General features: G+C 37.3%; 1 protein-coding gene across 1 annotated transcript in view; it reads left to right on the forward strand.

The window, feature by feature from the left end:
- Nucleotides 1-13,598, forward strand: part of FAF1 (Fas (TNFRSF6) associated factor 1) — a 170,113-nt gene that overhangs the window by 114,496 nt on the left and 42,019 nt on the right. The window contains exon 13 of the mRNA XM_014939409.1: nt 9,203-9,357. Coding sequence (XP_014794895.1) covers nt 9,203-9,357 — 155 coding nt within the window. The remainder of the gene's footprint in view (nt 1-9,202; nt 9,358-13,598) is intronic.

Raw genomic sequence — 13,598 nt, forward strand, 5'->3', positions numbered from 1 at the left:
GTTCTTTAGTCATCAGAGCTACTCTTTTTCTTTTTTTTTTTCCTTTTTTTGCTCCCCCTCCCTTTTCTTCCTGAAATAATGGTGTCCTAGCACCAGATAACCCTGACTGCAAGGCTTGTGGTTGACAAGTTCAACATTGCATGTTGGTAACTCCTTTGAAGGATTGCTAATGAAATTGTAAATTTAAATTGAAAGGTCTCTGAAATACAGTGCACTTTTTTTTTTTCCCTTTGTACAGCCTGTATCTGCCAAGTAAATTCCAGTACTAGGATTTGGTTATTTAGTTTTTCTGTACATCCAACCAGACATCTCAAGTTTCTGTTATTCCGTGCACAGTTTTAAAATCAGTATTTTAATAAAATTAGAATGGGGATAGTTTATTTAAGTTTTGGTGACTTGAATTCACTAAGGAGAAACCCAAACCCCTGCATAATTAAGCGTAGATAAAGCTGAAACACAAACAAGAAAAACGTGCTGTTTAAATTTGCTTTTTTGTTGTCGCGATAGATATTTAATTTTAAAATGAGGAATGTTTTGGCTTCCTGTAGTTATTCGTATTGGAAGGAACTGCTATGTTATGTTAGGGTCTGCTCTAGTAAATGCAGTGTTATGAATCTACGGTGTTTACCTCCAGTTAACACATACTTAACATGTTGTGTGCACCTTCTAAGTTCAGTGAATATTTTCATGTCTTTGTGCAGATTTCAGAGCATAAATGGATACATAATAATTCAGTGGCAAAGTATTACCTTCTAATAGCTCATTAAAGTAGGCTTTAATGCACGATTAAAAGAAATCATATTAATTCAACAAGAAAAGTGTTTGAGTTGGGAAGTTCGCTTTGTGTCATTTCATCAGCAATGGTTGACAGTGTGTCAGTATAATAATGGACAAGACACTATCAGGGGCTTTCATAAATATTTTTTTTTAATACCTGTAAATCTGATATTAATGCAGTGCAGTTACTTAGTTTTTTAATACTCAAAACACTTCTTATGCTACTTACGTAGAACATCTGAAATTCATGTCATCTTACATTTCTAGTATTTTGCAGTGTATTCAGACCAGTCCTCGTTGGGATAAAGTTATATATTTAGGAAAGTGTTATCTTTGTGTTTTTTTTCTTTTTCAAATATTGCCTTAATTTTTGAAAGCTCTTCCCCAAAACTAATCTGTGGAAATACATTATTTTCATTGTAACATTTTCGCTTTAAACAAAGGTATGAGAATGTATAAATACCATTTATTTTTACTGCTTTTTTCCTGTTACAAACAAATTTTTCAGTACTGCCCCCTGGAATTTTAACTGAGCAAAGGGATACATTATTTTATATTTTTATAATTGCATTTCATAAAATAATTCAATATGTATATCAGTATAAGAAAAAAAGCTTAGGAGAAATTGCAACCTGTATGTCTTGTCTGCTAATTTATACTATGGAGGGCACTTAATTTTACCAGGGCAACAGATGAGCTTCAGGCACCAGCATTCTTCACTTGAAGTGAGAAATTGAGTTCCAAGAGTAAATAAAAACAAGATTGAAGGTTTAAATCCTCTGCTAGGCTTTTTGAACTTATATACTCATTAAATGTTTATTGGAGTGGTGGGATTACGAAGGATTTGGGTAGCTTCATCAACTGGTATATACTTAATCACTAAGTAAAACACTACATTTGATAGAGTGTTTCTCACGATGCCACACTCAATCCATCTTAATGAAAACCGCTTCAAACTGATTTAATTTGAGAGCACTTGGCAGCTTGAGTGCTCGGAGATCTTAGCCTTTTCTTGACAAATTCTCAACGCTGTCCAGAGCAGAAGGTGCACTCTACAGTTCAGGTCTAGTGAGACAGCCATCAGCTATGTTTTTAGTCTATATTGTGGATACTATTTTACTTGAAGCCTTTTTTCAGAAATATTTTAATTTGGGCTATTAATATTAATTAATAATATTAACTTATGTCAGAACATGTGCGTTAAACTGAGATTATGGGCTAAAATTCTTTTAAATATATTTTGTTCTGTTAAATAATGTCTTTTATGTGTTGGAAAGGATGGTAATTCAGAGATGTTTAAGAAAATGTTACTTGAAAAAGAAATAACCTTCTAAAAAAAGTTCACATTTATCTTTTACCTGTGTTTTGTTTACCGTTTATTATCATAGCTTTTCATTTGAAGACTTTAGATAGTTAAGATTAGCTTACATGATGAGTATCTTTTTTTGCTTTAGAGCAACTGCTATCGTGATAGTGCCAGTCTTAGGAAGGAGAGATGCAATGAAGTCAAATATAGCTCTACTTTAAAACTTGTATATCTCTTTGGCACAAAAATACAATAACCAAGATACAGAGCTTTGCCTTTAACAACCGGTGTCCTTGGTCCTCCGCAATGAAATCCCCAATTACCTTCTGCAGCCTGATAGTTAGGGGTGTTGTGTGTTCATTTCCAAGGCTTATTGTATATATCACACAAGAAAATCTTTTATTTTTTTTAATTGGGTCAGGAGGAGAAAGAGAGACAGAGCTTTGTTAAATGAACAAATAAGTTGTTCTTTTGTGAAAGTCTTCCTCTACTTACTGTGCCAATTGGAAAGAAGCATTTCTCTGTTGCATTGGTTTATGAAGAACAAGCTTACTCTTGCTCAAGTAGCTGCAGAAATGGCTAGACCTGATGCCGTGGAAAAAATCTTCAAATGGACAGTTTTAAACAAGATGTTTGGGGGAGGCTTCTCTGTGTCTGAGAGCAGTTTGTGGGTGCCTTGTATACATCAGGGGGGTTGTCCTAACTTAGGGGGTATTGTTATTAATACAGGGTCTTAGTAGCTGTCTTGAATCTCACTGAGCTATTTACTTGAATAACAGTAAAATGTTTTCTTTCATTGGAGCTTGTGTTCCTTTTCATTTTTATAGGTGGTGGCGACTCTAAAGACATTTGCTTTACCTTTTCAGGAGCTCTTATCTTTATATACCTCTGTCAGATCACCTCCTGCTCCTCTCTCAACCTTTCTGTTCACTGACTTTTAATAAATATGTGAAACATCTCTCTTAGCACAGATTGGTATTGTCACCTCAATATATATGCTTGCATACTGAACATGAACCATCTTTTTCTTCTCCCGGTATTCTATCTTTTAGGTTCAATTTAGTGGCAGCACCATCCCTCCCATATGGGTGCTTTATTTCCAGAATACCTAGAAGAATATATGCTCCTTCCATGGTTTGGTGTGTTCAAATAAAAGCTGCTTTTTTTTTTCTTTTTTCCCAGTAGTAGCAGAATATATCTTCATACAGGGCTTTCTGTACTATCATTTTTTGCTGTGCAGCTCAGAAAATATATACCTTATTATTTCAGCTAATTAAGTTCATGCTGAACTTAATACAGCAGAAAGATGCACGGAGATAATTATTCTGATTTCTGTTAGAACACATTATAGAAACAGCATTGACTGCTCCCAGTCTTCCTGTCTCAGAAGAGAAAGTTGAAGTCTGTCTTTTAGGTGCTGCCTTGAGTAAAGGATGGAGGTTGTTCTGAATCCCAATTCCAGAATGGCTTTTTTGTTTAGTCTTTCATCTTTTTTCCCCTTTTTATTCCCTAAATACTGTGGAATGATGTCAAGGAGTAGAGCTTCACCAGCACTTTTTACTTTGACTCCAGGCATATTTCACGTCAAGTCAAATTGCTACTGCGACAATTTATAAGGGGCTTGATCATACTGTATATGCCAGGTGTGCTCTGAAAATGCATCTGCGGTTGAGCTGTCTGAGGGTCCTAGGTGGAGAAATGGCTACTTTAAAGATTTACATTAAGCATAAATAACCTGAGCACCAATCTACACAGTCTGCAGATACAGAAGTTTAACTCTAGGTTCTTGGGAAGGGTAAAGCAGCTACACTACGGTTGATGTCAGTACCTAAATTCCAGTTAAATCCTGTTTTAGTCACCTGCATTTTCTTTCCAGTCTTGCCTGATGTGTGTGTTAGCAGTTCTGTCCTTTCATTCTTAAAATTAATTCTATCTTGTGGATAATTATTGTTCAGAAATTTTTGCTGCAACATTACCAGCTTAGTAGTCTCACTGTGTTCTTACCCACCCTTTATTCTGCTTCATCTTTCATATCTGAAAAGTTAGTTCTGGGTATGGGTCTCCTCAGCCTAATCTGTACTTAATATTAAATAATGAAAGTTTATTGAAATTGTCTGACACACTCTACATTTCCTCTTCTTTCAAAGCCTATGATTTGTGGATCTTACCTGAGTTTGGTTTTAATTACTGGATATTCTTTGCTTTCTGTATGATATCGCTACAAGTTCAAATGATTGAAATAGAGATACAACAGTATAATAGGATCAAATATTTGGGAGATGAAAGTAGACTAGATCAAACTTAAAACACACCTTTACCTGGGAGAGTGGTTAACCATCTCAACAGCTTAGCATGCATCATATGGATTCTCTCACTAATGGTTTGTTGAGACTATATGTTTTACTGAAAGATGAAATTACTGAAGAATAAAGTTAGGAATTAGTTTAGGGATGTGTAATACAAAAGAACAGATCAGAAGATTACAGGGATCATTTCACTCCTATTTTAGGAACCTCCGGAGTACAGTTGAGTTCAGATCCTCTTCTACAAGGCTAGAGGCTGCTCAGTGCCCATTGTCTCAGTGTCTTTGCTGTCTGTCTCCTTTCTTTGGGCTGGTGCAGGGGAATATAATAATGCTTATCTTCAGCAGGTTCTGTTCTGTTACCTGTAATACACAGACAAGGCTTGCGATGAATCTCCGTCTGCCCTGTATCCTGCTGTGATCCTTTTTCAAAGTGGGATAAATTCAAAGGTGCATCGCCTTGGTGTCAGAGGTTTGATTCTGCTTAGGGAGAAGAGGCTTGTGTGTGATGGAGTAGCTATGTCCAAGAAGGCTGATGGTATGACCTACAAGATCACATTAGACAGATGGATCAGATTGTACACTTCAAAGGCTTAAAGATATGCAAGCAGTCCCTTTGGTCATTTGAATTAGCTCTCACTGTGTAAAACCTGGAGGAAAAAATAATGATTTGTTAGTCTACCAGCTGGAAAGAACATCCATGCCTTTAGCTGCTAGATAGTGGACATTTTTGTCTCAGTTATTAATTGAACTTGCAAACCTGAGATTCAAAAATAACCGTTCGGCTCTGTGGTTTTGCTGACCCTTATGACTGTATCACTGTTCTGATTCATGTTCTTCTGAGATATAGGATTCACATTATTTGGAACTGGCTGAGAAGCTTGGATATCCCATTACCCAGTGACTATCAATTTTGTCTCTCAACCTCATGCAGATCTGTGTTTCCTTCTGCCAGCTTTTCCTTCATTCCTTCTAATTCTGTACAAAGTGCATTAACTTTGCTGAAGTTCCACAATGCAAAAATGGCCCCCGTTTCCTTCCAGGTACCGTGTGCCAAGTGTATTCCATCAACAGGGCAAAATCAGGCAGGAGAAAGCTGCAGTGCTTCTCTGCAAACACATTGTGGTATAAGGCTTGGGAGCAGGGGCAAGGCCAACAGCATCTCAATCTGAATGCAATGGAGATTACAGAAAAAAATGCCTGAAGTCTGGATTTTTGAAGGCATTTCGATAACCAAGATGTTCAAAACAGTTAGTGCCTCTTTTTCATGGCCCTTTTACCTCTGAAATGAAATGAAACCTGGAGCTTAAAGCTAAACCTTTTAGGACCTTAAGTCTTACTGACATTGATGAGATTTACACTCCCAAATATGTCTGTAAATCCAGGTCTCTTCTGGAAATTCCAGTGTGTGGCTGCCTGGTCTTTAGCAGCTGGTACTCTGAAAAATATATCTCTTGATGGCTTAAGTTCCTGAAGTACTAAGGCCTTTGGAAGTCCAGAAGCTATCCAGAGCTTAAAATCTTTTCAGCACCCCATAGGGACTAGTAAAAGTTCTTCCCCATCAGATTTTTTTTCTTCTTTTACTTTTTTTTAATTTTATGCTAAGTATATAATCCTTGAGTCATCATACCTTTGAGGAATCTAACACAGAACAGACTAGTGCTCCATTAGTTGGCTTCTTTTATGGAATTCAAGACTGTTCAACAGTTTAGTAAGCCTATTTTATTACTAATGACTGAGAAATTCCCAGTATTAGTCATCATAGAAACCTAGAATTTACTCTGTTTTTTCCAAAGGCTTGAAATAAATACAATAAGAACCTGCTTAGATATCTACACTACCATGGGTTAGTAAAAAAAAAAATCCAAGAAACAAACCACACAACAACAACGACAAACTCCAAGCCTTGAGCCTTTTGCAATAATACATTTTTCCAAGGCAAAAATATCACCGGCTTCCACTAAGACTTTTTCAAAATCATGTTTCAGCACTTCAGTTCTTCCTGCTGCCTCTTTTTGTTTGTCCTAGCAGTATCCCTATGCCTGACCTTAACATTTTGGATGAATTATCAGACACAAGATGGTCTTTTATATATGATGGAGTTTAGTCTTTGCATGGTGAGATTTGTTGATGCAACAAAAATTACATTCACTTGTAAAGTAGCTCAGTGCAAACATCTATTGTGTACGAGCCTGTTCTGTTTACTAAAATTTGTCCCTAAATCTTTAAGCCTAAAACTGTACATATTTTGAAACATTCCCTTGTATGGAATCTCATATTTAACAGTTTCATGGGGTTGTTTCTTTGGAAGTAAAAGTGTTTCTCAAGAGCCTTTTTTTCTACCCGCTCCCAGTGAAAAGAGGAGAGCAAAGCCATCCGCTTACCACAAAGCAGTGCCACCACAAAGGAAAGATTAAGGGTTTAGAGAGAGGTCAATGTGGGTTTTTCTCTAACTAAACACTTTCCTAAAGTTTCCTTGTGGAAAAAATAATGAAGTCATCTCAGAGTTTTTAAAGAATTTTTATTTCTTTTTCACCGTCTGCATTCGCTTGTCTTCTCAGCATGGATGTTTAATCTTTCTAGGCTTTGTGAATTGGTCCAAATGAATAAGTGGTGAGCTGTCTCTCTAGGAGCTAGAGGCTTATTCTAAGGCCCTAATCACTGAGTAAACACATCTTTGCCCTCCCTCTCTTACAACTGCTATATAATAGTCGAGATTCTAGCACAGTAACCTGGATATTGCAGGGATCGACGCTTTGAAATGCAGAATGGCTGATCCTCAAAAACAGACAGTGCCTGATCTTCCCCTGCCTCTTTCTTCTTTTTAAATTAAATATCACCACAGAAATGCTGTTTTATTGCTTGATATTGTGCATCAGTGCCCTGGATTTTCAAGTTTAGTTTCAGTCAACATTGTTGGCTGCACTTATATGGATCTCTGCATGTTGGGCTTATTAATGGCCCTTCCTGGCACATGTGTACGTGGTTCTGAAGAACATTTAAATTAAATTAGACAAACATTAATGCAAATTACTAATCCCTTTCCCAAAGTCTAATGTTCAAATGTATTCTTCTTCTTATAAACAGTCATTAAGTTTTATCCAAAGCCAGTATATGAGGTGATAGCCATACAGGTTTTTACAAAGGCAGCTTGTCTCAAAATTGCATCCCGTGACTTGCTATATTGATAATCATAAAAATTTAGTGTTCATTGTTACTTCTGATGAAGAGAAATGACTTTAAGTAAAAGTCTGAAAACAGGATTTATCATATTGTCTGAGCAAATATGTTCAAGTAAGATTTTAAAATAAAGTAACATATATGGGTATAGGGGAACAGAAAGTTGTTATTTTCTGAATGGTGTTTGTAATTCATTGAATACCAGATAGAGGATCATGGTTCTTAAATAGCTTATAGTTTCCCTATATTTTCCTCAGTCTGCTTTCTATCTTTACATACACATAGACTGGCTTTCCAGAAGGTGGTCTGAGGTTATCATGGGGACACAGCACAGCTCTGTGCTGCTGGCAGCAAAGCTCAAATACTACTTGATAGGTTTTCAGAAGAACATTTTGTTTTCAGAGGCCACAAACATCATCCTCAACATTGACTCTTCACTGACATGATAACTATGATGAGATATATCAGCTCTCACAAACTTAATGGGGTATTTGATCCGTGTCTACCGTACCCTTTCCCTTACGTCTTACACATTTGCAGTGCTGGGTTGAAAGCTGGACCTTGCTCCTCAGCTCCACAAGAGAGGTAGCCAGCAGGGCTGACGTGGCCTTTTGGCCAGCTACACATCGACTTATGGCAACCTTCCAGTACCTAAAAGGGGGCTCCACAAGGGAGGTAGCCAGCAGGGCTGACATGTGGCCTTTTGGCCAGCTACACATCGACTTATGGCAACCTTCCAGTACCTAAAAGGGACCTACAGGAGAGATGGGGAGGGACTCTTTATCAGGGAGTGTACTGATAGGATGAGGAGTAATAGTTTTAAACTGAAAGAAGGTAGATAAAGATTAGATATTAGGAAAAAATTCTTTCCTGTGAGGGTGGTGAGACACTGGAACAGGTTGCCCAGAGAAGCTGTGGATGCCCCGTCCTTGGAAGTGTTCAGGACCAGGCTGGATGGGGCTTTGAGCAACCCGCTGTAGTGGGAGGTGTCCCTGCCCAGGGCAGGGGAGTTGGAACTTGGTGATCTTTAAGGTCCCTTTCAACCCAAACCGTAGTTTGGTCTCACCACATCTTACAGCTGGATGGAGAGCTGCCAAAACATCCAGCGTGTAGCATCTCAGGCATTGGGACTGTAGGCAGCTGTATTGTTACTCACTCATTTGGCTACTGAGGGGGCAATAACAACACACTGTCACTTTTTTAGGATTTTTATAATTGTTTTGTATTGTAGATGCTGTTGCATCAAGAGGTGTGTTCCTTGCTCAGGGAATAGTTCCAAATGTTATTTTTGTTGGGCAGCAAGCCAAAAAAGTTTGTGCATTTCTTAAGCTGTCTGTTAATAAGGTTTTTGGTTTTTGTTCAGTTGTTGTTATTTTCATCTTGTAAGCATATAATATATCATGTTTTGCCACGCAGAAGAAAATATTAGGAAGCATTGAGAAGATTTACGGATTTGGATGGGTGGACCATTTCAGTCTACTGGGGTTTTTTCCCCCCTTTGTGTGCATGTTGAGATACTCAGCACCCTCAATAGATACCATAGGGTGTACTAACAGACAAATCTGCAGCAGTAATTTTAAATTACTAAATAGCCTGTGGAATTTTTCACTGATCAATATTTTCTCATGTCTTTTCAGAGAAAGCTTCTTGCTATCTACCTCCACCATGATGAAAGTGTACTAACCAATGTCTTCTGCTCACAAATGCTTTGTGCTGAATCTATCGTCTCCTATCTGAGTCAGAACTTCATCACTTGGGCATGGGACATGACAAAAGAAGCAAACCGAGCAAGGTAAGACTCTTTGGACTATGAGACTCTTTGGACTATTTTCTCTCATGGAATACTGCTATTTCTGTGTATCAGATCTCTTGTTGCTTGATACTATTTGAACTAAGAACTTCATGCTTGTTCTTAGCTGATCAATGAAGCTCTGCTGGCTGATGCTCACTGAGAGTTGGACCACACTTATTTTCATTGCAAAGTAACTTCTTATTCTTGCGCAGGAAAAAACAGTTGAAGAAATTATTTCCTCTTTTGGCGGGGGGGAGGGCAGTATTTTGCACACAATAGTTCTGGGAATGTGTCTTCACAGTTTTGCATTGCATTGCCATTATATTATGTGACCCTAATTTATGTATGTAGGTGTAACTGCATTAGAACTGTCTGGAGTAATAACTACTGTTGTTATTGAAAATCTTATTTAAAAAATAATATGCATGTGATAAATTAATATAAAAAACAGATTATGCAAAAAATTAAAAGCTCGCAATTCATATTAACTCTTTTTGAACTACAATTTTCTTATAGAACAATCCTTTGGTGATGTTCAGATATTTCAATAGGTTTTAATATTATAAAAGCTATCCTATGTCTTAGAGAGACCATCATTTTGCTGATTAGTCAAGAAATTAAAAAAACTGTAGATTCCAAACTGTAGATTCCTTCTACATCTTTTATGTTACCAACAACTCATCTTTATATTAAGGCCTCTCTCTTATTAGCTATTTATCAGCTGATAATTATCTATTGAAAGTAATGGTTTTATGATTATACTTATTGTATTTAGAAATCAGACTTGTTTGGTTTTGTAACTTGGATCTTATTTCATCACTTGTGTTTACACAGAAGATGACTGCTTTCCAGGATGATGTTTTGCGTATATTGCTGTAATGAACGTTATTCTAACTTTTGAACAAAAGATGCAACAGTCATTTGGGCTGGGATAAAGTTGCCACTTTTTTTACACAATTCCATTGATTATTGAACAATTAGAAGTACATATTTGTTTCTTTCTCTTGTGGCTTGCTAGAATAGAGCATTCACGCATTCCTGTTCTTAAATGTGTAATTATATTTAATATTTCTTTACCGAAAGTGGGCACAGAGAACAGAACAATCTCTTTTTCTAAAACACTTTTTAGATGAGAGTTGTGTTGCACAGGAATTCCTCACTTGACCTTCTGCATTTTGTCATTGGACGAATCAGCAGCAATTTTCCTGCTTTAAGCGATTCTAGAGAAGAGTTAAATATTATGGAAAAAGCAGTCGCAAAAACAGATAAAAAGTTTGAATCAGCAGCAATTTTCCTATTTTAAGTGATTCTAGAGAAGAGTTAAAGATTACGGAAAAAAGCAGTCGCAAAAACAGATAAAAAGTTTTTTTAAAAAAAAAAAAGAAAAGAGAGAGAGGAAAAAGAAACATCTAGGTTCTTTCATGGGACCAAATACATAGACTGGAAAGTTGCTTAAGTCTTTTGGTATTGCCATTCATGGGCAGTAAGGAGCCTCCTCCTTTTCTTTTATCCCACAAGTTGGTGTAGAAGGAAACACTATTTCTAAACCATCTGTAGTGGCTAAGTTCAGTTGACTACCTGCTGTTCTATTGTCCGCTTTCCTATTTAATTCTCTAGTTTCTTTTATTTTACAATGACAAAAAATTGCAGTGTAGTTTCTTTTGAAAAACTGTGTTTGAGGGGTTTTTTATGACTGACGATCAACAGCCATGTAATTGCTTTGTTGTGTTTTACTAAAGAAATCTATTAAGTAGCACAACTTTGATACACTAGTAATAAGAGTTTGCAGGTTACAGAGACACCTGTGGTGACCAAAGCGACAGAAGCTGCTTATTAGAAAGAGCCTGTACAGCTGTGTCCTATTAACTCCTTATGACACTTCTTAAAACACAAAATAAAGGGCTTGTTTAAGGCTTTATAGCTATTCTCAGTGAACCTAGTCACTGATTGTGCGGTACGATAGGGTTTTTAAGCCTTCATTTTTTGCTTTCTATTAACAACAACAAAGAAACTGTCATATTAACAGTGAGGTCAAAAAATAGTGAGGGGTAAACAAGGCATGCTGGCTCGAATCAGAATAATTTCTCGGTTGTGTTTAGTGTCACATCCTGCTCCTTAGAGTGTGATTTCTTCAGAGGGGGCATGATGCTTCCTCTCTCCCTTTGGAAAGTGCCAACGCACTGTAGGCATTCCCATAAATAAATACTCACTACCTCTGTTTAATTACTACACTTTATTATGTGACATGACAACAGTGGTCTTGGAGCCTATCCTGTTCTGTTCCCCTGCACATACAGTTGCATGTAGCTTTTGATTTGAATGGTGAGAAGACAGCAACAAGAACAGGAGAAGGAACTGCTTTTTGCATGCTGGGGCAGCCCAACTTTGCAGCAATCAATAGGGACACCTCAATGTCAGCAGTAAAAGAGGTTTTCAGTAGCTGTAGCATGATATGACTCATTTCAAGCAGATACACAGATCCTTTCTCATATAAGTAAAAAAAATGTTGAATATCCTGGTTTTCTTCTTGCTCTTTGCTGTCCTCTTTCTGACATCTATGGATGTCAGTCTGTTCCAAAAACAGTCTTCATAGTAGTTTCTGTCCTCATTAATGAAATGGGACTTCACTGTCGAACAAAACCAGTGGCAAAATCTTGTCATTTTTCCTGATTTTTTTTAATGTTTCTCAACTGACTGATGTAGAGACGTGCTTTGAATCCTGCGTTACTGTAGACTAGTGCTTTTCAGCTGAAATCTCTTCTTGTTCTTCGACATGCGCTGCGGCAGAGCGAAGGGAGCTGTAGGTAGGGCTACAAGTAAAATGCTGTGTGTGAGCACCAGGGTAACTGTTAGCTGTAGTGTTATGACCACGAGCATTGAGACTTTGGGGGTCAGATTCTGAAAAATTCCTCAAGACCATGACCATTGCGACTTTGGGGGTCAGATTCTGAAAAATTCCTAACTACAGCCACCCAGGACTGTTACTTTGTCGAACTGAAGGAGCACTCTAGTTAATACAGTTAAGAGGATGTTTTGTTTTGGCTTTCACAGCTTTTAATTGTCTCTGACATAAGGTTTGCAGGAAAGGGAGCAGTTGCTTTGGGTAAATGCTGCAAATTATCAATCTTTTCATTACTAGAATAAAGAAATCATAATAAAAGGCACAAAATAATGTAATAAAATAATTAACCTTCATTTAGGAAAACAACATTTTATAATACTTTTAAGGAATCTACATGAAAGCTTTACTACCTATATTTTAGACTTTAGTTTAGTGAGCAACTATGTGGAATATTCTTGTAATTTATGTTGTCCATGGTCAAAGGAGGGGAAAAAACCCACAAAGCTGTGTGTATATCTTTTACTTTTTTTGTTATATTACATGGGGAGGTGTCAGGGCAGTAGCACTGGTGTTTGACAGCAGAGCTGTTGACAATTCTGGCCCTACCTTTTGATCTGAGCACATGGCTGCAGCAGCTCACCAGCTGCATTGGGGCATCACAGGGGCTAAGCGATTCCTCGGGTTCCCAAAGAGGTTATGGGATAGATAACAGGAGAGCCAGATGCGAGCAGCTGGAGTTCTGGCACTTTCTGACTTCAAAGAGATGACTAAATACCATTATTCTAATATAATTATGTGTGTATGTATGGGAGCTGTATGTATTTGTATGTATGCGAGAAAGCACATGCCTAACTATTTTTGTTAATTCATTAGTATACATTAATATATTTGTATCCTGGAGAGATATATAGTGAATATATATACACATACATACCTACACATGCACACTTATGTTTGTACACACAGCATTTACAAACATAGATTATGCATAATATTAACAGATTTCCAGTGTACATAATGTTTGCCAAGCAAAGCAATGCCAAAACCATAAAACAGCCACTCGAATGCTTGGAGCAGGTTTTTAGCTATTGCTGTGGTTGCCCTTGAGCACTGTATTTCAAGGTGTTACCAACTTTTCTCAGCTCTGATGACAGGTACTTGTTAGTTTTAATGTTCAAATGGTAGGTTTTCACTTTGCTTAAGCTTAGCAAAGAGTTAATTGACTAAAGCGCTTCTCAGCAGCAGGTTGTCTTCACCTGCAATTTCTGTCATCAAGTAATTAGCCATATTCACAGTTGCTGACCCTTAGTACTAACCTACTGAATGATGCATGCCTGGATGAAGACCAGTTGACCATATTACTCCAGCTCCCCAATCTTATTTGATCCTTCAGCAAATA

The sequence above is a fragment of the Calidris pugnax genome, unplaced genomic scaffold (genome assembly GCF_001431845.1).
Source record: "Calidris pugnax isolate Ruff unplaced genomic scaffold, ASM143184v1 scaffold18, whole genome shotgun sequence".
Taxonomy (NCBI): domain Eukaryota; kingdom Metazoa; phylum Chordata; class Aves; order Charadriiformes; family Scolopacidae; genus Calidris; species Calidris pugnax.